Genomic DNA, 27,484 nt, shown 5'->3' with positions numbered 1-27,484 from the left:
CAGCTACAGCATTAAATAAAAAATCATACACACATCTTTTTTTTACAGACTTACTTTTAATTAATGAAACTAAATTATATACATGATACATTCATACACTTTATGATTATCTCTGGTCTATGAGCAGTGGAATTTAGATGGTGGGCTCCATAGAGTGTAATATGCCACGTTTGCATGGGGAGGACGATATGGAGCAGAGGATTTTTCTTCCAAAGTTCTTGCTTAAAAAAAAAGATTCCTAAATTAACTTTCATCCAAAATTAAACACCGGACAGTTCATTGAAAAAAATGCATTTGTTTCTTCGGCAAAATTGTAAACACATAAAAGATCGATTTAATTAAACACAAAATACAAATTTCCATCATGATTTCTAATATTACAGGATAGGTTCTAAAACCGAAATGGCTGAAGGCCAACAGAAGAACGATGGCTAACACTGGTGCTGTGTCTATTACCAGAAAGAGTTATAGGTGTGATTGGATGGATTATTTGTCAAGACATAGGCCCCGATTCATCAAGAATGGCGATCTTCACGCCGGTCTTGAGAAGGAGGCGAGGTGGAGCGTGAGGCTCCTGATTCATTAAGAGTCACATACGTCTTAATGAATCAGTAGTCTCTGACGAGTGGTTGCACCTCCCTGTGCGCCTTACCACAATTCTTACTCCAGGATCTGCTGGAGTAATATTTGTAGCATAATGAACACAACAACTCATCATGAATTTGACGAGCTGCAGTCGCCACACTCCCGTCCCGTCCATGATCAGCCTACTGGGCAAAAAAGGTGTGAGAGCACCAAAAGTCACAACATTTTAGGACAGCCACGAGCTGCAACAAAATTTTAAGACTTTTCAAAGCTTTTTACATCAGAATTCCAGAGAAAAAGCTTTGATGATTCGGGCCCATAAGGTCTCATTTTCCAAAACCATGTAGCAGAAAAACTGTCCCAGTTGTGAACAGCTACCAGTCGTAGTGCAGCTTTTTTTTATTTTTTAGGAGACATTAAAAAAAAAATTGGGGGGCTAGATTTTGCTATTAAAAACATGATATGGCGCCATCTTGTGCTGATTAGATTCTCTGTCAGATTGCCCATCTAAGGTGTCTAGTGCTGGAGGTCACAGATACCTAATAGCTTGGTCCAATTGACTGGATCCTCGGAGTGATTCCTGCAATTGTGCATTTATTAAAATGGTTTCTTTTCACCAGCACTGGACACATTAGGTAGACATTGTGAAAAGGAATGAAAAAAACACCAGAGGACACCATTACAAGTATGTAAGAACTCCAGAGGGTGGAAAAACAAGTAAAGAAGAACTGCAGAGGGCACCATAACAAGTGTGTAAGAACACCAGAGGGTGGAAAAACAAGTAAAGAAGAACTGCAGAGGGCACCATAAAAAGTATGTGAGAACTCCAGAGGACACCATTACAAGTATGTAAGAACTCCAGAGGGTGGAAAAACAAGTAAAGAAGAACTGCAGAGGGCACCATAACAAGTGTGTAAGAACTCCAGAGGACACCATTACAAGTATGTAAGAACCCCAGAGGGTGGAAAAACAAGTAAAGAAGAACTGCAGAGGGCACCATAACAAGTATGTAAGAACACCAGAGGGTGGAAAAACAAGTAAAGAAGAACTGCAGAGGGCACCATAAAAAGTATGTGAGAACTCCAGAGGACACCATTACAAGTATGTAAGAACTCCAGAGGGTGGAAAAACAAGTAAAGAAGAACTGCAGAGGGCACCATAACAAGTGTGTAAGAACTCCAGAGGACACCATTACAAGTATGTAAGAACCCCAGAGGGTGGAAAAACAAGTAAAGAAGAACTGCAGAGGGCACCATAACAAGTATGTAAGAACACCAGAGGGTGGAAAAACAAGTAAAGAAGAACTGCAGAGGGCACCATAACAAGTGTGTAAGAACACCAGAGGGTGGAAATTCAAGTAAAGAAGAACTGCAGAAGGCACATAACAAGTGTGTAAGAACTCCAGAGGGTGGAAAAACATGTAAAGAAGAACTGCAGAGGGCACCATAACAAGTGTGTAAGAACTCCAGAGGATGCCATAACAAGTATGTAAGAACACCAGAGGGTGGAAAAACAAGTAAAGAAGAACTGCAGAGGGCACCATAACAAGTGTGTAAGAACTCCAGAGGACGCCATAACAAGTATGTAAGAACCCCAGAGGGTGGAAAAACAAGTAAAGAAGAACTTCTGAGGGCGCCATAACAAGTATGTAAGAACTCCAGAGGAGAGGACGCAATAAAAAGTATTTAAGAACACCAGAGAGCGCCATAATAAGTATGTAAGAATACCAGAGAGCGCCATAATAAGCATGTAAGAACACCAGAGGGCGCAATAACAAGTAAATAGTAACACTATAGATCACCACAACAAGTTTGTACTAACACCAGAGGGCACCATAACAAATAAATAAGATCATAAGTTGGCACTATAACAAGTATATAAGCTCACTCGAGGGAGCCAAAACAAATATGTTACAGTAAAACCTAGGCACCGAAGCAATTTTTTTAAAATTAATCCAGTTGAAGAATTATATTTTTTTTAGGATTTAGCTGAGAAATGTAATTCTTAATCATGAAACAACCCATTTAAGAAGTTATATCTACAATCTGATATGTTGTTATGGGTAACAAGGCCATTTTTTTCTGCTAGTTGACTGTTTTACTTGATAACTATGGGTCATAATGCAACAAAGTCAGCAGAGGAAAGCGGGTGCTTCATACTTCTCCACCCATTACAAGCTCCCTTAGTGTCTAAAAAAATGGCATAAATCAATTCCTTTACTGGATGAAGCCCAAGCAATTTAATCACAGCTGGTCTTACTGAGGTCACCGCGTGCCCATATATTTATATGACACTTTACAGAAAAAAGCTCTTTCATTCCAACAATTTCAAGAAACATAAAATTACTTTATAGTCTCACTTGTGTTCAAGTTAGTGTTAAAATAATACATTTATTTAGTCATCGTCGCTGTCATCAGACTGAAATCTGAATGATGGGAACTTCATTGGAAGATCTCGCCAAACATCCAAGGTTTCCTTGGTCATCTTCTCGTCCTCATAACTGATGACAAAGTTACAGATTTTCAGGCAGGGAAGTTCAGTGCCTTTATGGACCATTATAGTTCCCCATGTCTGTGAAATAAACATAATAGGAGCATTACAAACATAAATGAACAAGAATGGCCCATACAGACAAGCCAATTGTTTTCGGCTACAGTCTACACAGTCTATACAATTTTGGCATCTACTTGGCACAATCAGATTTGCACCTGACACACTCAATGACTTACAAATTTAAATGCATTGATTTCTTCCTTTCTTCTGTATTGGTATTCACAAGATTACACAGTTTGGCATGACTACACCATAAATGCTATGTCCTTCTTTGAACTGCATTTTATATATAGATATAATGCACAGAAAAAGTTCAGTAAGACAAAGACCAGGCTATATTTCAGGGCTCTATTTACAAATCTGTTGGTTATCATTGGAAACTGTCAACAAATTTGTTGTCAGACACCTCCCTGATTCTTCAATGCAAGGGGGCAATAAAGACCCCCCAATATATGTAAGATTAAACTTGATTGAAACCACCGATTGATTTTTTTCAAGATTGGTCAACCATCTGATGTGTCTATAGGCCTCGCACTTGTCCCCTGAGAAATGTTGGGGGCAAACAAGAAAAATCTGACATTTTCAATACAAATGCAAATGCAAATCCGTTAGTTCCCTAGATCGATAAGCCACTGAAGGAGGAATCTGCCAATGGCGAAACCTGCTCTGCTCTCCCCATAAAGAACACATGAATGATTGGCGTAGGGGGAGTTCAGCTTTGAAGAATTGTGAATGCAGCTCTCAATTTTCATGCTGAGGCTGATACTCCGGATCCGTACAAGCAGAGGAACGGCACAAAACTAACCAACTTTTCATGTAGATTAATTACAGATACATAGACTGTCATAGGCTTTCATATAATGTTAGCTATTGGTTGAATGTGGAAATGACAACTAATGCAAATAAACATCAAATATCCTTCATTTATCAAAAAGGTCCAAAAGGAAAAACCTGCATTTATTGCCCATAACAGCCAATGAGAACTCCGCTTACATTTTTTCAAATAACTGTCATATAATGAAAGCTGCGCTGTGATTGGTTGCTATCGTGGACAAAGAAAGTTTTTCTTTCAGACAGTTTTGAGAAATCTGCCCCACTGAGTCTGCACTTACCCTGCCACAATTATTGCAAATGATGTCTCCATTTGTTTGGTAGTCTAGCAACTTCTCTTGAAGAGTTTTATTTTCTCCTTTTTTGTAGCGTTTCCTGAAAAAAACAAATACAATATATTATCCGAAGCCTGCTTTTTTTTAAAGAATAGATTAATTTGATCTTTTTACTGTTAAGCCTCTAATGACACTTTAAGATATGGATTTGACTTTAAAGAGTAATTGTATTTGTATTTTTTTCTTCCTAAATCAACTGAAACCAATCAGGTAAACAGAACATAAATTACATACTTGAACTTTGGGTCGGTAACAACGTGATGCATGTTTTCTATCACACGAATGTCGAGTCCACTACAAACGAGTTTTTGACACTTTTTACACAGAAAGGTAATTTTTGAAGGGTCTTTCTGATAAACTTTCTGTAAGTCTTTCTTCTTCTTAACTTTGTTTTCAACGATACTTTGTGCCTGAAATTCTTGGATCTTCAGAAAAAAAAATCAATCATGATAATGTAGGAATTACTATGTGCAACTGCAATACACTTTTAAAAATTACTGTCAAGGCACTTTTGCAGGATATCCCGGGGCTATGGGTTCCTTCCCTAACCCTCAAGCTAAGGGGTGCGGCTGCCATAATGTATCCCTGCTCCTTCAATTACTTCTGATAGTGAAGATCCCGGGGCCACGTGCCTTGCGGAAATTCCTATATCAACCCTCATCTGTCCCCTCTCCCACCCAAGGAAGTGGGAGTAAAAGTGTATAAGAATACACAAACCAGACTACTAAGAGAAGACAGACGGGGATAAATGAAAATACCAATCGTACAAAATACACTCACCAAGCAACAGAGTGGAACAATAGAGAGTTGAGGAAGGCGAAACCAAATAGGAAAGGATGAGGATGTGCAGACAGACAAACACCAAGCAACAGTCTTCTGAACAACTCTCCAAATGCTACCTCGAACAACCATCACCTCCAACTCCAGAACTAGACAGCATGAACTAACACTGGCAATCCCTGATTGCCAGAGGCAAGTATATATAGCAAAGGGGAGTGTCCAACACTGAACAGCTGAGACCATCAACGCATGAAAGCTTCAGAGACTCTCAACTGAACAGATTAACCCCTACACTGTTAACAGAAACCTGAACTGTTTAATATGATGGTGAAATGCTTCCAATTAGTAATGAGTGAGCGTGTTCTGTTAACCCTTTTGGCAAGCATGCTCGGGTGCTCGCCGAGTATTTTAGCATGCTCGGCGTTTCATTCATTGTCACTGCGCCTGCAAGTGTCAGGGCTGTTAGACTTCTAATCAATGCAGGACTACGTGAAACCAGACACCGCGGTCTTCTGGCTCCTCTCTATTCTTGGTAAATCCATGACAATTACCTTGTCAGCAAAAATTGCGGGGCCCATCTTCTGCACTTTTTGGATAGCTTTATGCATTAAGTCTTCTCTGTATTCATTAACGCTGTCATGATCAAAAGCTCCGGATGACCTAGAAGCCACCAATACAAGAGCGCTTTCATCAGCTCTGGCTCGGCCACGCGTCTAGTGGTCACAGGGAAAACAAACCTTATGTTAATCAGTGATAGAATGTATTAAATAAAATAGATAATATAAAAAAATGTGTAAAATATTATAAATTGTCATGGTTATCTTAAACATAGTGAGGCTAGGGTGACACGACCGTTTTCTCTCCATCCAAGAAAAATGGCTTGATTATGCTGATCAGACTCTGATCAGAGTTTGATCAGAGGGGGATTCAATTTTTCTCAGGGGTGGAGAAAAAAAAAAACTGTCTCCACCTTCTTCATTCAGTCAGTTCATGAAAATCGGACCGTGCTCAGATGTCATCAGAGTGCGGTCTGATGTTCTCCACGGACCCATAGATTTGCATTATCAGTTTTGATTAGACACTCAGATCAATATTGGACATATCAACGATTTGTTTTCCTCGGACCACTTGGTTGGAGGAAAAAAATTGGACGTGTGCACAGCCCCATAGAATAACATGCGTATGAGGATCATTTTCTACATTTAAAAAATGACAAAGTCTGATATTTTTTGACAAATGTGTTTGATTTGGCTCATTTTATCTACTTTTGTGCAAATCTAAGTTTAGGTCAAATTTATGCAAAAATATGGAACATTCTGAAGAGTTCACAAATGTTCAAGCACCACAGCATATACATACACTTGTAAGCAATATAAATAATATGTATATGCATACGCCAACAATTACCTGCATCATTGCTATTTCATTATGGATTAAACCATATACGATAACTATGTTGCACTCCTTGATATCCAAACCCTCCTCCGCAACACTTGTTGCAATCAGTAGATTCAGTTCTCCACTGCTAAATTTTTGGATAACTTTCTTTTGTTCATTCTGAAAGTAAAACAATGACATGTTCTTGTACAAATAATATTAAGGGAAAATCCAAAACTATGAGATTATTCAGATAATTTTGTTCAAATGGGTGTGTCTCTAAACAGTCAGCTATCATTGGACAATGTTAGGTTGTCTAGGGACACCACCACCCCCAACTGGTAACACTCAATTGTAAACTAGCCATATATTTCTAGGAGGAACAACAGTGGTATGCCACAACAAAAATCTGAGGAAAGATTTCCCAGAAATGGTATTTTATGGAAAATATAATTATTTACAGATGGACAGGTGACAGATCCCAAGAACAGACCTTTTTAATTTATCATAGTTTCTAGAAAAGCTAGATGATATCCAATTTCTCCACCATTACAGAGTTGAGGATCAGATTTTCGAGAGTCATGATTACTAAATTAGAAAATAGAGGGCCAATTCATCAAGACTAGTGATGAGCGAGTATGTTCGGTTAACCCTTTCGGCGAGTATACTCGGGCGAGTACCGAGTATCTTCAGTGTACTCGGTGATATGTTTGAATGACTCCCGTGTGCATGATTTGCGACTGTTTGACAGCTTTAATACATTTGAGGAATGCGAAAGAAACAAGCATTCCTCACATGTATTAAAGCTGTCAAACAGTCACAAATCATGGAGTGATTCAAACATATCACCGAGTACGCTGAAGATACTCGGTACTCGCCCGAGTATACTCGCCGAAAGGGTTAACCGAACATACTCGCTGATCACTAATCAAGACTCATATTTCATGCTACGCCAATCTTGACAGAGAACACGGCGCCCAATTCATTTAGAGGCACATGCCTCTTAACAAACTCAGCGCCTCTTCTAAGTGGCATGCGCCTCCGTTGCGCTGCACCAGAAACTGGGACTAGAGTAGCATTTCTGGTGTAGAAAATGCTGGCACATTTGATGAATTTGATGGGTGGTGTAGCAATCCCCCCGTCCTGACTCCTCCCCGGCTCCCTCCATTTAAGGGAGGTTTATCCAAATAGGCATGAAAACGCTAAAAGTCGCAACATTTTTGCAAGTTTTCAAAACTTTTGTGACGTAAAAGCTTTGATGACTCAGCCTGAAGTCTTTTTTAACAATGCTACTACAGTTCTGAACTGGGATTGTCCAAAGCGGTTGGAACATCCTTTCTTTTACATGAAACTGAAAACAGGCATCTCCATATTGGACCAGTACCTGAGTCATGGATTTTACAAATTCACTGTTGCTCCCTGCTCCAATAATGTAATTAGCCCGGATGCCCACTTCTTTAAACTTTTCATTGTCATCAATCCACTGATATAAAGCAACAGCGCTTTGCCGAGTCTTGGTAAATATAATGCCTCTGGCTTTGCTATTACTCGAGTACTCTTCCATTATGGATCTTCTTAGTTTGGTAAGTTTCTCACTTTCATACTCTTTTATTTCAGCCAGTTGCTCAAGTGCTGTCTTGTGTTCTGAAAAAAATACAATAAGTACTTATTATTAATTAATTGTAAGGTGTGAACTAGATTTACCATCTGCAGCAGGAGACTCCCCCCATCTTCCCAGCCGCCTGCAGTAGGACAAAAGATTTCTATGACCCATCAGCTCAGTTTAGGATCACAGTTTGGCAACCAGCCAAAAATGGAATTGATCAGAAAGAAATTAACCCCATGGTTCTCAATAGGATTTCATACAAAAAATGCAGATTAGCAGTGATAAAATCTATATATTTCTTTTATAATTGACACACGCTCTAAGATTTGCTGCAGAAATGTCTGCAACTGAAAAATTCAATTTGAAGTCATATGAATAGAGTTATTCTTGCAGCACTTACTAAGATCTCTGCAAGCTCTGTTTAGATGAATGGAACAGTTGCAGAAAATATCTGCAGCAAATCTGCCGCATGTGAATATATCTTAGAAATTACTGCAGGACAGTTGCCTGCAGCAGAAGCCTCCCCCCTTTGTTATTTTGTCAATGAAACACATTGGCTGACAGTTGCACAAGTCAGCAGGTTATTACCACCTATGTGGATTTCTACAAGGCTGTTTGTTTCAAAAAAAGTAGACTAAAGGCCCCATCACACTTAGCGACGTTGCAACGATCCCAACAACGATACGACCTGTCAGGGATCGTTGCTGCGTCGCTATGTGGTCGCTGGTGAGCTGTCAAACAGGCAGGCTCACCAACGATCAGGGGAACAGCGACATCATGGAAAGAATCTTTCCACGATGTCCTGCTCCTGGTTACGAGCCTGCTGAAGCAGGAGCAGGCTGGTAACTATGGTAAACATCGGGTTACTAGGGGCACACGCGCACCTAGTAACCCGTTGTTTATCATGGTTACCACTCTGCTACAGTGAGCGGGAGGTTACCGCTCACTTTAGCAGGCTCGTAACCATGATAAACAACGGGTTACTAGGAGCGCGTGTGCCCCTAGTAACCCGATGTTTATCATGGTTACCAGCCTGATCGCTGCTCCCGCTGGTCACACACAGCGATGTGTGCTGACCAGCGGGAGAGCAACGACCAAAAAATGGTCCAGGACACTTTGCAGCGATCAGCGACCTTACAGCAGGGGCCTGATCGTTGCAAAGTGTCACACATAGCGACATCGCTGATGAGGTCACTGTTGCGTCACCAAAACCGTGACACAGCAGCGATCTCGCTAGCGATCTCGCTATGTGAGACGGGGGCTTTACAGTTTGGATAAATGTATATACTGTTGGCCAAATTTGCCGATTTTGTGGAATCGGACGGCAGCCTAAAGTGTTAGGGGGCCTCCCGACTCTCCTCCTAGAGATGACGTGGATCCAGCCAGTTGAATTTGAATGACCGATCCTTTTGTACTCTCTGAAGATAAGATGCCGCTGGAGGAGTCTAACAGCAGCTCTCTTATAAAGAACAAGAGCATCCAGACAAGATTTTCCAGTTTGTCGGGGAGTAAAGATGCAAATTGCCTCTTTAGAGAGAAAGAGGACTAGAACTCTAGTGCCACCTATTGGAAGTAGAAATCCTAAAAGTCAATATCGACCCTTTAACGAGCCTTGCCATTATCCTAAGTCATATGGCACGGATTGTTAAAGGGTCGATATTGACTTTTAGGATTTCTTTTTTCAATAGGTGACACTAGAGTTCTAGTCCTCTTCCTCTATGAAGAGGCAATTTTCAGATTTAATTTTCTAGAGGAACATGCATGGCATATAAGTCTCCTCACTCTGACATGCCAGGCCTGACTTGTCTCTCTCCACAAGGAGAAACGTTACGTGAAGTAAGGAGAGATAGTTGTACATTCAGCCAACAGCTATCTAAACTTTATAGGGACCTTAAAAAGCACCCATCTAGACTGCGGATACTCAGTTTGCACTTTTGAAGGTAAAACGCAACAGTTATGACAGTAGTCAAAGTGGTATCAGCTAAATTTCTTGTAATTTTTGCAATGATCCCTTCACCCAGCATTGTTTTTACTGATGTATCTCAAACAGATGGATCAGTACTTACCAAAGAATAAGTCAGTCAGAAATTTATCAGTCTCATCAATTTTATCCAAAAGAGAGGAAGCTTCTTCAGACTCATTCAGCAAAATTGCCCTCTTCATCTCTTCATTATAGAATTTCTTAAGATGGGTTAATGCGTCATTCATGCGGATTGTGTCATAGATCTGCAGCGCGTCATTGTACTTCTTTAGATGCAGCGCACAGACATGCTGTTTACGATTCCCTTCCTTGGCAGCTAGAAAGTTGAGATAGTAATATATGTAACATCGATTGGATGGTTGGCATCCAGATGAACAGGATATAATCTAAAGAGGAGCTGGGGATGTCATCAGGTAAGATCTGGTTCACAGGGCTCCCATCCAATGGCCACAGGTTAGCGTGGCAGTTTGACTGAGTCCTGTGAATCTATTTACACCATCTCTAGTCTATAGCTTTAAGCACAGACTCAAAAAAGTTGTCGAACCAGTAAAAATATTTTGAAACCAGCTTAGAATGTTCTAAAATTCCAAAAGAAGGTATGACTCCTCCCTGGTGAGCAATTACCCAACACTCTGGTCCTGATACTTCCCAGACTCCTGCCGGTTTCTGTACGATGTTCTAACATGGACATCTGACCCCTGGAGCCAATCATCGACGGCAGAAGTGATCCTCTACAGCCAATGGTCACATGTCTATCTTCAAATCTCCTCGCTAGAGATGGTGGAGGACTGGAAACCAAGGAACCAGACTGACAAGGGATCATGATTTCACCAATTATTTTAGAATACTCTTAGCTGTTTTCAAACTAGTTTTTCAAGGCTGAACAAACCCTTTAATGCAGAAGCAGATTTCCTCCCAAAATGTAAAAAAAAAGTCATATACTATTAAATCAAAATGTAGAAATTTAGAGCAGTACTCAAACCCAGCCAGAATAAAACAATCGAAAATCAAAAAATATAAGTATAGGTAAATTATTAAAAGAGTAGTTACACTTAATTATTTTTAACTATGTGATGGAACACCCTGCAGATTGGTGACGGCCTAGGTACTGAGAGACCCACTGATCGCTCAAGGGGCTCTGCTCCAGCCTGAGAGTGAGAACAAAACAGTGTACAGGCTCAATAGACGTCTATGAAGCTCATGTACTTTTTGCTCTTATTTTATTCAAACTATTCCCCTGAGAATTCCTTCCCTTGAGTATTCATTTTTTTTTTTTTTAATTTAACATCTGCCATATGGTCCCAGAAATATGGGCTTTTTTATCTCATTAATTTTTATGGTTTTCACCAAATTAACAACCGCTTTCACTTAAAATAAGCTCTGGAGGCAGATTATCGGGGAGATCTATGTCCGGCCTATAGATCTTAACAGCTCATTTACATATTAAGATAAATGTGGATTTTCTCGGGAATAAGACATCGGATCTCAGATATCAAGGTATCATTTTATTCAACTTTCTATGACCTGTATGCCCATATAGACGGCTTAGGAGGGTTGATCCCACTGACAGATTCCCTTTAAGGACAAATATTAGTCCGAAACAGGTTGGTTTCTTTCTGTAACACTTTCTATATGGATTATGGGTTCTGATTTTTAAAAATGTTACTAAAATAAGACTGTGAAGAAGTTTTTATCCTTATTGGCTGGACTATCCACATTTGTTACTACTGTTCACACTTACAAGGAGTAAAGTGTTCCTGCTTTCAGAACAGGGCACATCAGACAAGTGTTTTGAATGATCACTAGGGGTCTGAGGACCCGGACCCCCATCGATTGACAGGGCGTTTCAGCGTCCATCATATAGTTAATAAAATGAATAAATTGTAGGTAATCTCTAAAGGAATGATATGTGAATGGATTGTATTTCTAGTTTATTACATTTATTCCTATGTACTCAGACCTCATTCAGATCTTTTATTTTTCTATTTTTTTGCATAAGAGAAAACAACGGACCCTTTTTCAGCAGTGCGCTAGGTCCAATTTTTATGCTTTTTTTTTTGGTCCATTTGGCAGCTGTTTTTCTCAGATGAAAAAAAAAAATAATCTTTCCCAGGCCATTATACAGCAAAAGAATGGACATCACTCAGATAACACACGGTCGGCATCCAAGTGCTATGTTTTTTTCATTAATTCATTCAAAAAACATATCTCGTTTGTTTTGTTTTTTGCAGACTATAACGCGTACATGTCTTATGTGTGAAAAACGCAGATAGAACATGTACATGAAACACAGATGTGTGAATGGGGCCTTATCGGTCAATTCATAAAGCCCTTTTCTATATAAAATTGTAATAGAAAAGTTCCACAAAAATTTTGAGACTTTTGCCATTTTTACACTTTTAAAAAAGTTTTCGAAGCTTAGCAAGAAGGACTGTGTCTTAACAGGGAAAGACTGGTTCACTATAATGTACGCCACAAAAGTGCCATAACTTATAGCAGAAATGTACTCCTGTCTATGACCAGAGTAAATTTCTGGTGCTGGCAAATGTCAGCTGAAAGATGCACCAAATTTATTAAGGAGGCTCGCACCCCTTAATTAATTTCACACATCTTAACTCAGCAGATCCTGTATCAAGACAATTACAAATGTTAGACTTGACGGATATTCCTTCATAGTCTTACCTGTCTTTTCTTTCTGTACTACCCACTGTTCATAGGATTGGGATCCATGATCATTTGTTGGGCACAAACCACTAAAATCTTCAATATTTTTCATCATATCCTTAATCTTATCACCAAATGGGCTCTGTAAGGAAAAGTAGGAAGCAGAGTCCTGAAAATATGTATCTGTACACTATTTCAAGTATTAACTAATGCAGACGAAGGTGGATTATATTGTCCATTGGAATCAATCCAATTCTGGATCAGGTTACAAAATCAATTCAGGGATCTGATTAGTTTCTATTAGTTAATACAATCTTTGTACTAATTTCATGAAATAAGCTATGCAAAAGTGTTTTTAGGTACCATAGATCAAAATAATCAAATTCAATTCTACATGCGCACTGTCACCTTATACATTGTGTTCTTTCTCCAAGTGTATACAAATTTCTCATTTAATGCATTAAAGGGGTTTTCTCATCTTCTATCTTCAGGAGTGTGCCGCTCCCTGCCTCTTGGCATGCTGGAGAGCGGTGTGCTCCTGATGATTGACAGTTCAGGCCAGCGGCATGGCTGTGTCAGCGGTCAGTACTGGATGCTCTCTGGTGTTGCTAGCAGAGGCAGCATTGCCTCTGCAGCATTAGAGAAGTGCAGTTGCACTGAAGGTGGCTGGATCCAGCAATCTGGTCAGCTTCAGAGCAGCTCTTGCAAGTTCTAAAGCAAACAGCTTGCAAGCACTGGTCTTCTTACCTAGGAAACCACCCACTTCTGATAGATTGTAGTGGTGGCCAGTTCATTAGGCAATGAGCAGTAAACTATATATTTTTGAATTCCCTCAATTTTTTGCACAATGGATAGGATAGAATATTTACAAGCAAATAGCAAAGTTAATTGCTTTTACAAGCACTTTTCAATCTTTTACACTTATCATGTTAAGACATCCCCTTATGCTTAGAAACATTTTTTTCACACCAATGTAATCTCCCCTCCTCTTCCTAGTGTTCTTCTCTGCTCAAAATTAACAAAATAAAAAATAAAGAAAAGGCCAAAAATCTCTTTTAAAAAATCTTGAATAAAAATGCAAAAGCACAATAAGGTCTTATCCAAGTGTAACAAGCCTAAAGAAAGGCTGTGTGTGGTAGTCCTGAAGAAGGAGTTGGTGTGACTCTGAAACGCGTTGACAATAAACATACACTTCATATCCAATCATGTCATATTTCCAGCCGCACAGGATAATTCCAATGCCAGGACATATTCATTTTTAAAAAACCTTAGGAAAAGAGTTTGAATTTAATGGATGTTCATAAAGCTAATAGAAGCAATCAGAGGATCATATGTCATCAACAGGTAAAAAAAAAGTTAAGAACATTTTTGAAAAAATTAAAAGAAGCGATAAAAAACCTGAAACAAAACCCTTTTCCCTTACTTATATTCCTTACTTCTAAGAAATAAAAAAAACCTCTACATGATTGTTATCAATACATATATTATGCCTGTATAATAAAATAAACATTGTATTTATCTCGTGTAGTAAATAAAAAAAAAAGAAAACTTAAAAATCAATCTTCGAATTGCTGTTTTTGGAAGTTCACGGTCCAAATATTATAATAAAAGTGATGAAAAAATATTTTGTGCACCAAAATGAGTACAAGGCTTGCAACAAGATGGCCCACATTACCTTATTGTTATCTTCTGCGATCTCAACTTTCTTGCATGGTTGTTTCACTTGGTTATTTAACTGATGATTGAATTCTTGAACTGTCTTGATTCTTGAATCAAGGTTAGCACATATCTAATAGAAGGAATAATAAAGCACATTATGTATATAGACTGATATCCTACAACCTATTTATAAACTGGTATAAAAGAAAAAAAAAATTCCATAAAAGTATTTAGGTGACTTAGTATTACTGTGACATGCAGAAGTAGTGCTGTTGCTTCAAAAGCATCCAGCAACTTTTACAAACAACACAAGCACAGGAGATAGGAAGTGTTGTGCTTCAGAAGCATCCAGCAACTAGAGGGGTTAACACAGTCACAGGAGACAGGGAGTGTTTTAGCAGAGCCCCAGGGAAATTGTGGGGAACTTGTTATTGTAGTCTGGTTGAAGCCGAAGAGAAAGGTGGTGTGTTATCTGGATCTGACAGAAGGCAACTGAACAGGATTCAGACCAGGAGAGAAACTAAACACAGGTCAGATAAACTCCCTGAACTAACAGTGCAGAGTATTATCGGGCAGGAAGATAAGGACTGGAAGGAATTGTGTTACAGGGATCATCTCCCTCATCAAACCCTCCCCCTCTCCATCTCCATGCAGGATAAAGAATGCTGGGTACTATTGTGTCCTTGTGAAGGAAAAACCTGTGGTTATGTATGCATAGAAGTGTGCTGCTAAGAGATCTAATCTATGCTGAATTATGCTACTGAAGAGACAGTAATAGCGTGCCTTGTGAAGAAACTACTGTATTGTTACTGAAGCCGGTTGCTCAAGAAACTCAGACTGTAGTGTAATGAAGATTGTTGCTGTAATATCCCTGAATTGCACTGGCCGTGCTTCAGATTAAATTCCACTATTAAACTGTTTAAAAAGACTCTTGTCAGATGTGTCTGGCCAGCAATTGAATCTATCTGGGGCCTGAGAGAAGCTGCAGCCTATGGTCGCCCTGAGTAACGGTTCCCCCAGGATTCCAAAGAATTCATGAAACGCGTCTCGCCCCTATCTGAAGCTAGCGGCGTGCGTGTAACATTACCCCTGGAACATGTAAGCCCCAGATTAAAATTATTAAAAATTATGAACTATTCAAAATGTCTTTACTAACATATGACAGAACGGCTAGTGGTAAAAACCTCACTGATACCAGCACGGTCCTGTAATAGGAACGGTGTAATAAGTCCGTTCATGATATTTCGTCCCTTCTAAATATTCCCCCATCACGTGTGAATGATATTATTGAGAAGAGGATGGAACGGCCGCAACTCGGCCATGAAGTGTTGACCGTGAGAAGTTACATAGAGGAGGGCCGAGTGCTGAGGAGCAGAGGGCAGAAAAGTCACCAAAGCTCTGCGGACCCCATAACTGCAGATTTAAATTCTCCTCTAGTATTAACATCAGCACAAACACTGCCCCTGCCGGGAAGTTAATGGCTGAGCAGCTGCAGGCAGCCGTACATCACCAAGCACAATGCCGAGCATCGGATGGAGTGGTGTAAAGCCGCCACCACTGGACTCTGGAAGTAAAGTATTCTGTGCAGTGACGGATTGCATTTCTCTATCTGGCGTCTGATGGACGAGTCTGAGTCTGGTGAACGCCAGGAGAACGTTACCCCCTGACTGCATTGTGTCTGCTGTAATTGTTGGTGGAGGAGGGGTAATCGTATGAGATTGTTTTTCAGGGGTCAGCCTAGGTCCCTTAGTTCCAGTGATAGGAAATTTAAATGCATCAGCAAATCAAGATATCTTGGACAATTGTAGTCTCCAACTTTACAGGAACAGTTTAGGGAAGGCCCTTTTGTTCCCTATTACTGCACCTGGTGCACAAGGTCCATACAGACATGGTTGGGGGAGTTTGGTTAGATGAACTGGACCGGCCGCACAGAGCCCTAACATTAATCTGGTCAAACACCTTTGGGATGAACTAGAACAGATATTATGAGCCTGGGCTCTCCTCCACCATCAGTGTCCGACCTCACAGATGCTCTTGTGGATGAATGGGCAACAATTCCTACAGACACCTCCAAAACCTTGTAGCAAGACTTTCTTGAAGAGTGGAGGTTGTTATAGCTCTCAGGATGGGGGGGACTAACTCCATCTTTATGCCTATGTATTTAAAATGTGGGTAATAAAAGCTCCCATTGGTGTAATGTGTAGGCTTCATTGGGGCCTCTGTACATCCTGGTATTATAACCATGTACTGGTAAGTATGGCTTTTTTCAGTGATATGAAATTTGTAGATGCAGTACCAACTTTAAAAAGAACACAAGTCTGTGATACTCTGGCAGGAGATGTTTCTACTATATGTGGCCATCCAGTGATTGTGACATGAGCAGAATTTGCACGAGGGTTGGCCCATCTGTATATATGGCTGATGGTATTTATTTAGGTCCTGTTACTCGTTTCCCCATGATGAGAACCAGCGTTATCCCTTGGAAGTGTACTTTTCATGGTATGGACATCAGAGCAGACAACTTTCTTGATCCATAGTCACACTACCCAACACAAGATAGTGCCAGGTAATAGCAAATAATTTCACATTAATTGAGGTTTAAGTCTTTTTTGGAGTGAGCGCATGCAATTAATAAATTAGATAAAGTCATAGCAACCCCAAATTCTTTACAACTTGGGAAAGATGTGAAGCCTAGGAGTAGAACTAAGCACAGGATTTATATTAAATGCCGGTTATGCTGGTTGTCCCAGTGGCTCGACCTTTAATAGCTTAGTTCTCTTCTACCCCTTAATGCACTAGAGGAGTTTTTTCTGCATCAGATTACAATATTGTGTCGGATACAAAGACTTTACAACCCAGTAAGCAAATCGCCAGAGCAATACATGCAACAGACACTGAACAAAACAAGACAGCGATATTAGTATATTTCAGCTCCGAAGCAGATTTATGAATGCAGCTCTGCACAATAATACGGTATGTAATTCAGTACTAGAATAATAAATAGTTATAGTTACAAGATTTCACTCTACATGTGAACTACAAGGTGATTCACGCGCTAATTTACCCAGAAAAATTGCTGTAACTTCTAAGAGATGATCTATTGTATGGAAATTTGGACTGTACATACCTTGGTTCATGAGAAACTGATGTTTTAAAACAGATGTTGAAAATGTTCATCGTTCGCATCCAAGCAATCCTGCACGCTCCGTGCCATATTGTTGAATGTATTCCGCAGGACGTCTGGGGTTATAGCCTGAATATATCGCTGCATGTTCTCTTGGAGTGTCACGGGTGTGTCAGATGTAACAGACAGTCGCTCTGCATCTGGCTGCAGAAGGTCACTGCGTTTGGCATTGCAGACGCCTTCTTAATCCTTCTGGCTTGGACCCAGCGGTAACCTCCCTCCTGCTCTGACTGACACGCCCTGGTTTGGGTGTTTATAAACTCTTCGTCTGCTTCAGGGAGTTGCTGGTGATATTCTAATTTACCCTTGTGAAGGCTTAGAGCTATAGCAATCTGCTAGCTTCCTCTCTGGTGCCCTTGGAGGACGTTTGGTGTTGTTTCTCTTGTGTCTGCTCAAGCTAAGTTTTTCCCCCTTTGTTTGTCTCCCTTGTTGTCTTTAGTTTATAGTGGGGACTGACCAGTGCTCACCCCCTCCATATCTAGGGCCTAGCCCTAGGGATATACAGGGCTTAGGTTTCCTGCTCAGCGATTGGTGGGGAACCAATATAGGGACAGTAGGGTAGGTAGGGTATTATTAGATCTGTCTAGGGGTCTCCACTCCCCCTTTCCCTAGTGTCTGGGCTTCCTTCCCCTCATCTCTTTGTGCTGCACTTAGTCTTTCCCACACTGTGCGTGACATGGAGTCCCTGTAATGTTCGTGGCTTGTTACTGTACACTCGACCCTTCAAATGGCCCTAAAGGAAAAAAATCCAGTAATAATGACTTCTTTTCTCTTGATCGACCCCTTCCTGAATGGCAGTAACTCTATACGGGCGAACACGACGTTTCTTGGCCATTTTTTGACATGTTGAAAACGGCATGCCTGTCTCCTGGAAAAGCGTGGAGATGCCAGAAGTCACTGTTTTACATCTTCAATTGTTTCTTTAGACATTTTCGGAAGTCCTCCATCAAGCCTATCCAGTAATGTTCCTGTACGTTCCACTTTATTCACCAATGACAGAATACACGGTTTGAAACTTCTTTGGAAACTCACTTTGGCACCTTTTTAAGGACTCAGTTTTCCAATAAGTTTTCACAATGAAAGCACGCTCCTCCAAATTGTATCTGGACATTGTTATCAAATGAAGAAGGAATTCGGCAGGAGTAAAATGAAAATGGAGACGACCAGCGGGATGAGAAGTTGGCGAGATCACTTGGCATGAGGATGTTTCCGGTCGCTGTCGCTGAGGTTCATTGCGCTCTCACTTCTCATGAACCAAAGTACGTACACTCCAAATTTCAGCACGATAGATCGTCTCTTCTAGAAGTTACAGCAGTTTTTCCGGGTAAAGTAGCGTGTGAATCACCCTGTAAAAAATTCTGTTCTAGAGTTCACATAGACTAATAAATACTTACTCTTAAGATGTGCTCCTCAGCTTTTTTACTGTTTTTAGCTCCACCAACACCTGGCGATGCCGTCAGTCCCAGGATCTGTGGAAGCGGGACCGCTGGTTCTTCCAACTTAAGTAACCTCTTATTCTTCTTTTTCTGTTGCAAGTACCTTATCATAATGTTATTATAGACACCTCCCTTCTGAGTATGGTGACACTCATCAATGATAAGGAGGGAAAAATCTGAAACACAAAGTCTAAATGAGTTAAGTCAATATAAAACAGCCAACAGATGCCTATACTTAATGGGGTTGTCCCATGAACAACATTAATGATATATTCACTGGGCAGATGAATAGAGAAGATCCAAGTGCTGAAATGCCCACTGATTCTGAGTATGGCGAGACAAAAGTCCCGTGTGTGAATAGAGCGGTAAATAAACTGGTGATGGCACGTGATCAATACTGCTTCATTCACACACAGAGCTTTAGACCCCCTGGCTTTGTGATTAGTGGTGATCCTAGTTGTCAGACTCCCCAGCAATCATACAGGTAATACATGCTATTTATGGGAGACTAGCAATAGCTGTTCTATAGCATAGAAAGACCCCCTCACTTGTCTCCATGCTGTCACTTTAGAGGAGTTCTAAATCTTGAGGCTGAGTTGAGAATTACACATAACATGGAGAAACCGGATCTGCCAGAGCAGCAAGATTTGCTTTTTTGTTAGCACCAATGAGTTCTAGCTACTAGAAAAGGGACACCAATGGGAAACCATTCATTATGATGTCCAACTGTGCTAAAACGACATATGGAAAGGGGTTGTCTTAATAAAAGTTTCTCAGCAGGAAAGCCCAAAACTATTGACACCTGCATCCTCAGCACTGGAGAAACTCAGCATTGTTCATAGTAACCAAAGACAATAGGAAGTACTATTTGGACGTAATTCATTTAAAGGGGTTTTCCCCTGATAAAAGTTAATTTTAATTTATAGATCTTGGAATAATAATAATTTCCACAATTGGATGTGTTTAAATAAAATGTTCCTCTGCTGAGATAATCTAATAAATGTGCCCCTGCTGTGTACTGTGTAATGGCTGTGTCTGACCGTACAGGAACATGGTCTGATCATACCACATCTCCTGGGCAGGGGAGGGGAAGCAAAAGAGAGTATACAGACATTACAGCACGGGGATTGCAAATAATTCTTTCTTTTACATAAAACATTTTTTTAAAAACAGGAAGGGAAATGCTTTATCTCACAAAAAGAATCAGGTGTGATCCCGTGCTGTAATGTCTGTATACTTTTTTGCTTCCTCCCCTGCCCAGGAGATGTGGTATGATCAGACCATGTTCCTGCACGGTCAGACACAGCCATTACACAGTACACAGCAGGGGCACATTTATAAGATTATCTCAGCACAGGAACATTTTATTTAAACACATCCAGTTGTGGAAGTGATTATTATTCCAAGATGTATTGATTAAAATCAACTTTAAAATTAACTTTGTGGGAAAACCCCTTCAAAAAAGAACATTACTAACATACCTGACAGTTTGACACCTTCTTCTTCGTCGTCTTCTGCCTTCATTAAGGAATTTTCCAAGATCTGGGCTGTACAGATAATGATATCACTATTCTTCACAGTTTTAGGAAATGAAATCTTCAGCTGGCTATCTCCACTAATTGTGGTGACACAATAGCGATCTTTCATGTGTGGATGGAACTCATTGCGGAAATGCTGGTCAACCAAAGGAACCTGCAAAAAATATCATCAACCTTAGTGGTTTGGGTCTTCAGCCTCTTACATTTATAGCATGCTCATGATCTTCGTGATAATCTCCATAATGTATTTTTTATTTATCTCTTCCATGCATTATTAGAAATAACGGGACAGAAAAGCAATTTACTAGTTTTATACCTTGTTCACCAAGACAATAACTTTTGCTGGCAAGTCTTTTTTCTTTCTTTCGTCCAGATGGTTCCGTGCGATGTACACCGCTACCCTGGTTTTCCCACTTCCCGTTGGCAAGCATATAATGATATTCTCTCCATCTAAAGCTGGCTTGGCCACTTCCATCTGGTAATCTCGAAGTGTCATTTCAGGGACTGGAGAAGCCCGGTCTTGGCTCATTCTGTGCTTATCTTCTTCCTCTGTAAATGAGACATTAAGGTATTTTCAATAAGATGATTCTATTTTGAAAAAATCAATGCTATTATGTGCAGCAGGGTTGGAAGTTTCCCTCGCCCACGTCACTCACACAAAATGTCTTAATTGGGTTACGATTCTGGAATTAAAAGATATCTTTAGACGGTGGATACTGTTTAAATGGAAAAATTATTATTTCATATATTGGTGTCTACCTTTACTTAATAATATTACACTAAGGGTCAGTCTGCAATTTTCATTGCTTTATTGTTTGCAGCCTGCTTCAAGTTTCAGATTTTTCTCTTGTGGGAGTGTGTCTACCAGTAATATTGTCACGGGTGTGTCAGGTGTAATAGACAGTCGCTCTGAATCTGGCTGCAAAAGGTCACTGCGCTTGGCATTACAGATGCCTTCTTAATCCTTCTTCCTTTTGGACCCAGCGGTGACCTCCCTCCTGCTGCTGATTGACATACCCTTGCCTGGGAGTTAAAAGCACTCAGTTTGCTCCAGGGAATCGCCGGTGATACTTCTTTCTAACTTTCTGCAGGCTTGGAGCACTAGCAGTCGGCTAGCTTCTTCTCTGGTGCCCTTGGAGGACAGTTGGCATTTTTCCTCTGGTGTCTGCTCAAGCTAAGTTTATCCTCTTTGTTTGCCTACCTTGTTATCTTTAGTTTGAAGTGGGGCCTGACCAGTGCTCAACCCTCCCCCTCCCTATCTAGGGCCAAGCTCTAGGGACATCCAGGGCTTAGAGTTCTGCTCGTGGAACCTATATAGGAACAGTATGGTAGGCAGGGTGATATTAGATCTGGCTAGGGGTCTCCACTCCCCCTTTCCCTAGTGTTTGGGGTTCCTCCCCCTCTTCCTTTCGTGTGGCACTTAGTCTTTCCCACACCTTGCGTGACAAATATAGGCTGGATGTGAGGTCTGTGAGTATCTAGGGTGCGGTTGTCTTCATTAGCTCAAGTATCAGCACAGCTTCTATCCTGCACTTATTTTATCTTCATCTTCTTTCTTCATTGTCTATAGCCTGTTTTCTCTGCCTCCCTGAAATACTTTCTCCCCATCCTATTTTGTACAACCCTCCACACCTCCCTTCTGCTATCTCTAACACTGAGAGAAGGTGGGGGAGCAGAGAACCTTTGGATATCATGGTGGATTTCTTCACTTTACAGAACTACCTACAGTCTGCAGCAGCTAAATGGTAAAAAAAAGTGTAATGAACACTATTAAGAAAATTGCTTAAAAAGGGAACCTGTGCCACCTCCGGCCGGCTTCTCCCCACATCGCTCTAGTTGATTGACAAGTCTCTCCGATGTGTGTACATAAAAAGACACCTATCAATCAACTGGAATCTCCCACTCATGCTGACCGTGGTTTGGGCAGCATGAATCGAGTGACAGATTCCCTTTAAGCTTTTAATCTTAATATGGCTAGTTATAGGGACTTGTACGTTAACGCAAACTCATGACAACCATTTTAGCCAATCTAAAATGTTATCAGAAACAGATACTGGTTTGAAGTGGGAGAATAAACCTAGGTACAACTCAAGCCTTTGTATCTAATGGGGATTTTTCATTTTTATTTTAGGGGTCCTTGCTCATTAGGAACCAAAATATAATAATTCAACCTTTTTAACTTTATAGATTAATTATCAGTGTTAAAGTTTTACGGGAGAGCTGCAATCTTACATCTGACTTTAGTGACCTGTCAGTTGGAAGTGTTGCTGCTGCTAAACACTGACAAGGGCAAAAGGATCGTAAACTAATCTGTTGTCGGTATGAGCTTTACGCTGAAGCTGTTCTGCGCTCCATTGTGCATTGACATTAACTTATAAAGGACTCACGTGGAATTATCACCCCCACATTATTGCATACTGTATTCTAGCCATGAAGTGAGTCATACAAACACATGAATCCTAATAGTCTTCTGCACTGTTTAACAGGCTCAGTGCTTAGACATGGATTGAGTTTTTACACTAATATATAGGCAACACAGCTTACAAACATGATCTCTCTTTTCTACCTTTTAAGATCTGGTAGGTTAAATGGTTATTTTCAATATTAAAAGTTATCACCCAGCTACAGGATATGTCCGATCGGAATGTAGCGGTAACACTGCATTGCCACCCTCCATTCAGTGTCAGACTGGGGTGCCAAAGGCCCACTAGTAACCAAATCCAGGGCCCCACTTTTCAGCTACATGCAAATGTATATAACAATGAACTGGGTAGATTGTTACATGAATAAGATGCTGCCTTTGTCTGTACATAATGATTCAAGTATATTGTGCCAATTACTGCTCATATAAGAGGGTGGTGGCCCACCAGAGGATTCTTCTCTTCTCCTGTGCGCCAGTGCAAGGGCCCACCGGAGGATTCTCCTCTTCTCCTGAGGGCCAGAACACGCCTGCTTCCAGGCATTGTGTATAGGACTGCTGTAGATAGCTGATCACACCGGTAGTCCTACAGACACTTAATAGAGTTGTAGTGCGCACTGCTACATTTCATTATTGGGATGTTTGAAATAAAACTTCTAGTGATGTCTGATGGTTATGTGCCATTCTACAATATTTCCTCTACAAAGTTTTCTGCTAATTAGATTTCGGTGCACAGGGGTAAGACTGTGCAGTTGGTCTTCTCCTCCCTGTCTGCAGTTCCCCGGCCCCTCCGCCTGCTTTCGGTCTGTGAATGTCAGGTCACAAAGGAGGTGGATCAATCAAAAGACAGGAAGAGGGGCCGGGAATCACAGACAGGGAGGAGAAGACCCAGTGCACAGTCCGGACCCTGTGCACCGAAATCTAATTATAAGAAAACTTCAAATGGTGATTAAAGAAGAACAAAGAAGATTTCTTCACCAAAGATATGAATTTAATCTGCATTATTGCCCCATTACAGCCATGTCTTTACTTTACATTACAAAATTGTGATGACAGGTTCTCTTTAAAGTAAAGCTATCCAAAAAAAAACAAAATACATTACATTTGGAAAAGTGAGGAAATTAACTTTGAATGCTGAATAGGCAACTACACTTGTAAAAACATGTCCTAAAAGGACACAGGGGTTGTATGGAGAGAACTTGGTACTGAACAGAAACTGTTCCAGCTAATTATGAGGCAGCACAGTAAATACATCATCTAGTTTCATAACTCACTTCCTATAGACATTTTTATGTTATTTTGCAACTTATTCCACAGTCTCTAGATACACTTTTTCCAGATTATTTCTTCATTGTTGATATTAAGCAAATTAAATCTTCTTGATATCCTACACTATTTCTAGCGGACACTGCACAAGTACAAAATATATAACGATAGTGAATTGAAGGAAATGTTTGTCGCCTGTCTCCCCTAAGATCTAGTTGTTTTGTCTGCAAGTGAACTTGCTGAATTCCACATGTTGCAGATGTTACATACTGTCTTCCTTCTCTATCTTCAAATCATTGCCAATGTGGCTCTGAAGAAAAATCCCTGAGTAACTTCACTGTTTAGTTTGGACTTGAATGGGCTGCCTACTACTGGACAATCTCTTATTAATTCCCCCCCCCGTGTGCTGCATAAAAAAAAATTGTATACTTCCCTTTCAGACCGGCACCACTCCTCCGCTCGGAGTCCTATGTCCCCCTGGCAGTCTTGTGATATAAACAATGTCATGGGATTGCTGCAGCCAATCAGTGGCATATTGATCGGCTGCAACCTCCACAAATATGTTCGATTGGCTGCAGCAGTCATATGACCTTGTTTATATCGAGAGACTGGCTAGGAACATAGTGTCACGCATGGTGTGTGAAAGACTAAGTGCAACACAAAGGGAAGAGGGGAAGGGAACCCAGACTCTAGGGAAAGGGGGGAGTGGAGACCTCCTAGGCTGATCTGATATCATCCTGTCTCCCCTAACGTCCCTATATTGGTTCTTCACAAATCGCCACACAGGAACCTATCCCTGTATTTCTTTAGCGCTTGGCCCATGATAAAGAAGGGGGGGGTGAGCACTAGTCGATCCCCACTAACAACTAAAGACAACAAGGTAGATAGACAAGGGGGAAAGATAACTTAGCTTGAGCCGACTTCAGAGAGATAACACACGTCCTTTTAGCACCAGAGAGGAAGTTAACAGAATGAACTCACTCCAATCTTTCACAAGGAAACATGTAAATATCACCAGTACCGCCCTGTGGCAAAGTAAAACTATCTAATCGCCCAGGCAAGGGTGTCAATTAGAGCAGGATGAAGGTAGCCGCTGGGTCCTAGAGTGAAACAGCTAAGAAGGTGTCTATAATGCCAAACGAAGAGATCTTCAGAAACCAACTGCAGGGCGACTGTCTGTCACATCTGACACACCCGGTGTGGGTTCAGTCACCGCTCTGAGTATGGAGAGCGGCAGCAATAACCACACCACACGCACTAACTGAGAGCAAGACTTAATGATGAGTGAGCTGTCAGTCAGTGCCAAGGGCGTAGTTACAGCAGCCACTCTCTATACACAGAGTGGAGGACTGAACCCGCATTAGTGCCACCCCGTGACTGAAACTTGAACGCTGTGCCGGCACCAGGCAGGTTTAGAATGCTGTTAACCTACAGATTAATCCCATATCTGAAGATTAATAGCTTTTTTTACATGACAGGTTCCCTTTAAAGGGAAAAAGGGTCACAGGTAGGTAATGATTGAAAATAATAAAATAAGTATTTTTTAACTGTTGAAGCCCCTGTCACTCAAGATCCGCATTTTGACCTCTCCCCAGAGTACTTTGTTGACGCGGCTGCAGCAGAGATGTCCTATCTCTCTTTATTTAGGGCTCCTTTTTATGGTCTTTACCAAGTTACCAAGTTACTCACAGGGTAGTAATGCAGTAATTTAAAATTCTAAAGTATATTTCGTGCGGTTCTACCCGCGTTATATACTATGCCACCTGTGGCTGCAAACTAATCTATGTTGGTTTGACCACAAGGGAGCTCGGGGTGAGAGTTCAAGAGCACGTGCGCGACATTCGTGGTGCAAATAAAGTCGCTGACCCCCGGGAGCTGAGGACGCTCCCGTGCCATTTCCATAAGTATCACGGCTGCGACCCCAGTTCTCTGAGGGTACGCGGCATAGACATTTTACACTTGGGCTCCCAGGGTGGGAATGCCAAACAGATTTTGGCCCAAAAAGAGGCCAGATGGATTTTAACCCTAGATACAGTGTCTCCACGGGGCCTGAATGAGAGCTTGGTTTTCTCTTCGTTTCTGTAGTGATAGAATGTTCTCCTGCTCCTCTGGGAGCCCCTATTTTTCTAATGGTTAGCATGACGCTTTTTGTGCTTTTAATTCTTTCGCCCTTTTTTGGGGGTTCTTTTTAACTCTGCAGGGCTAGTCTGGACGGGCCTTTACATCTAAGAGCATTGATGAGGCGCAGTGACCACTGTGAGCATGCGCCGTGGCTTCCCGGTCCCGGGCATTGATCCGCTGTCAGTATCCTCCTTGCACTAACTCTGGACCGCTGCTTGTTTACTTTTGGTCACATGACTACTCATGTGACCAATTTGGGGCGTATATATTAAGGTCCTACAAACTCCTGCCTGTTTACTTTTGATACCTTCTGGTCACGTGACTACTCATCTGACCAATTTGGGGCGTATATATTAAGGTCCTGCAAACTCTTATGCACACTTCCTCTTGAGAAAGCTGTCCTGTGACAGTGAAACGTGCGTCGAGGTGCGCCTGCTACCCTGAGGTTCCCCCTTCCCTGCAATCCCATCCACTTTGCGGTGAGTACATACTGTTTTCTACTTGGCAAGTGGGGTTTTCCCACATCCATTCAGGCCACTACTGCAGTGGTGAGTGTGGCTTGAAATTCTGATGGCCGCAACTTCCTCAGCATTTGGGATGGGATGCAGTGAACTTTTGGGGACCTTGGTTTAGGCACTTTGCACTTTTTTTCCCCTTTTCCTATATTTATGATATTTAAAATGAATTTTTGTACTGTATATTTATCTATTAATAAACAATCTTCTTTTGTAAGCCATTTATACTCTTAGTCTCTGTTTGGTTTTATATACACTGTGAGTAGGCTGTCTGGGTAAGGCCCGGTTATCTGGGATTTTAACCCATTTTTTTGGTTATTTGACATGTTGGCTGCTGTTTATAAATAGTAATGCAGGGCAGCCTAAAGACACTCCCCAGAGATTCCTGTGAGGAACATCCCTTCCCTTTGCAAAGAACACAAAAATTAGCACTAAATAATAAGCCCCATATCTCTGGAACCTTATGGTGGAGTTAAAAAAATAAAAAATGGAATACTCAAGGGACCAGCGGGAATACAATAAGAGCAGAATCTGTCCACTTTCCACCTGCTGACAGTTTCTCTTTAAAACACTACTACTGCTGAGCTGAGTAAGGAGCAATTTTGATTTTTCTTTCTTTTTTTTGTAGACCGAT

At 40.9% G+C, this 27,484-nt stretch overlaps 1 protein-coding gene across 1 annotated transcript in view; it reads right to left on the bottom strand.

Annotated features, from left to right (window-relative positions):
• Positions 1-36: 36 nt before the first annotated feature.
• Positions 37-27,484, bottom strand: part of IFIH1 (interferon induced with helicase C domain 1) — a 40,949-nt gene continuing 13,501 nt past the window's right edge. The window contains exons 5-16 of the mRNA XM_073647053.1: positions 20,846-21,078; positions 20,473-20,683; positions 18,950-19,167; positions 14,388-14,501; positions 12,731-12,854; positions 10,134-10,364; positions 7,846-8,105; positions 6,492-6,641; positions 5,636-5,797; positions 4,539-4,729; positions 4,251-4,344; positions 37-3,156 (exon numbers count right to left, since the gene is read on the bottom strand). Coding sequence (XP_073503154.1) covers positions 2,980-3,156; positions 4,251-4,344; positions 4,539-4,729; positions 5,636-5,797; positions 6,492-6,641; positions 7,846-8,105; positions 10,134-10,364; positions 12,731-12,854; positions 14,388-14,501; positions 18,950-19,167; positions 20,473-20,683; positions 20,846-21,078 — 2,165 coding nt within the window. The 3' untranslated portion in view covers positions 37-2,979. The remainder of the gene's footprint in view (positions 3,157-4,250; positions 4,345-4,538; positions 4,730-5,635; positions 5,798-6,491; positions 6,642-7,845; positions 8,106-10,133; positions 10,365-12,730; positions 12,855-14,387; positions 14,502-18,949; positions 19,168-20,472; positions 20,684-20,845; positions 21,079-27,484) is intronic.

Source organism: Phyllobates terribilis, unplaced genomic scaffold (assembly GCF_046119375.1).
Source record: "Phyllobates terribilis strain yellow unplaced genomic scaffold, ASM4611937v1 Scaffold_9__5_contigs__length_417890890, whole genome shotgun sequence".
NCBI classification, from domain to species: domain Eukaryota; kingdom Metazoa; phylum Chordata; class Amphibia; order Anura; family Dendrobatidae; genus Phyllobates; species Phyllobates terribilis.
Note: the sequence above shows the minus strand (reverse complement) of the source record. Positions and strands in the feature narration are given on the sequence as shown.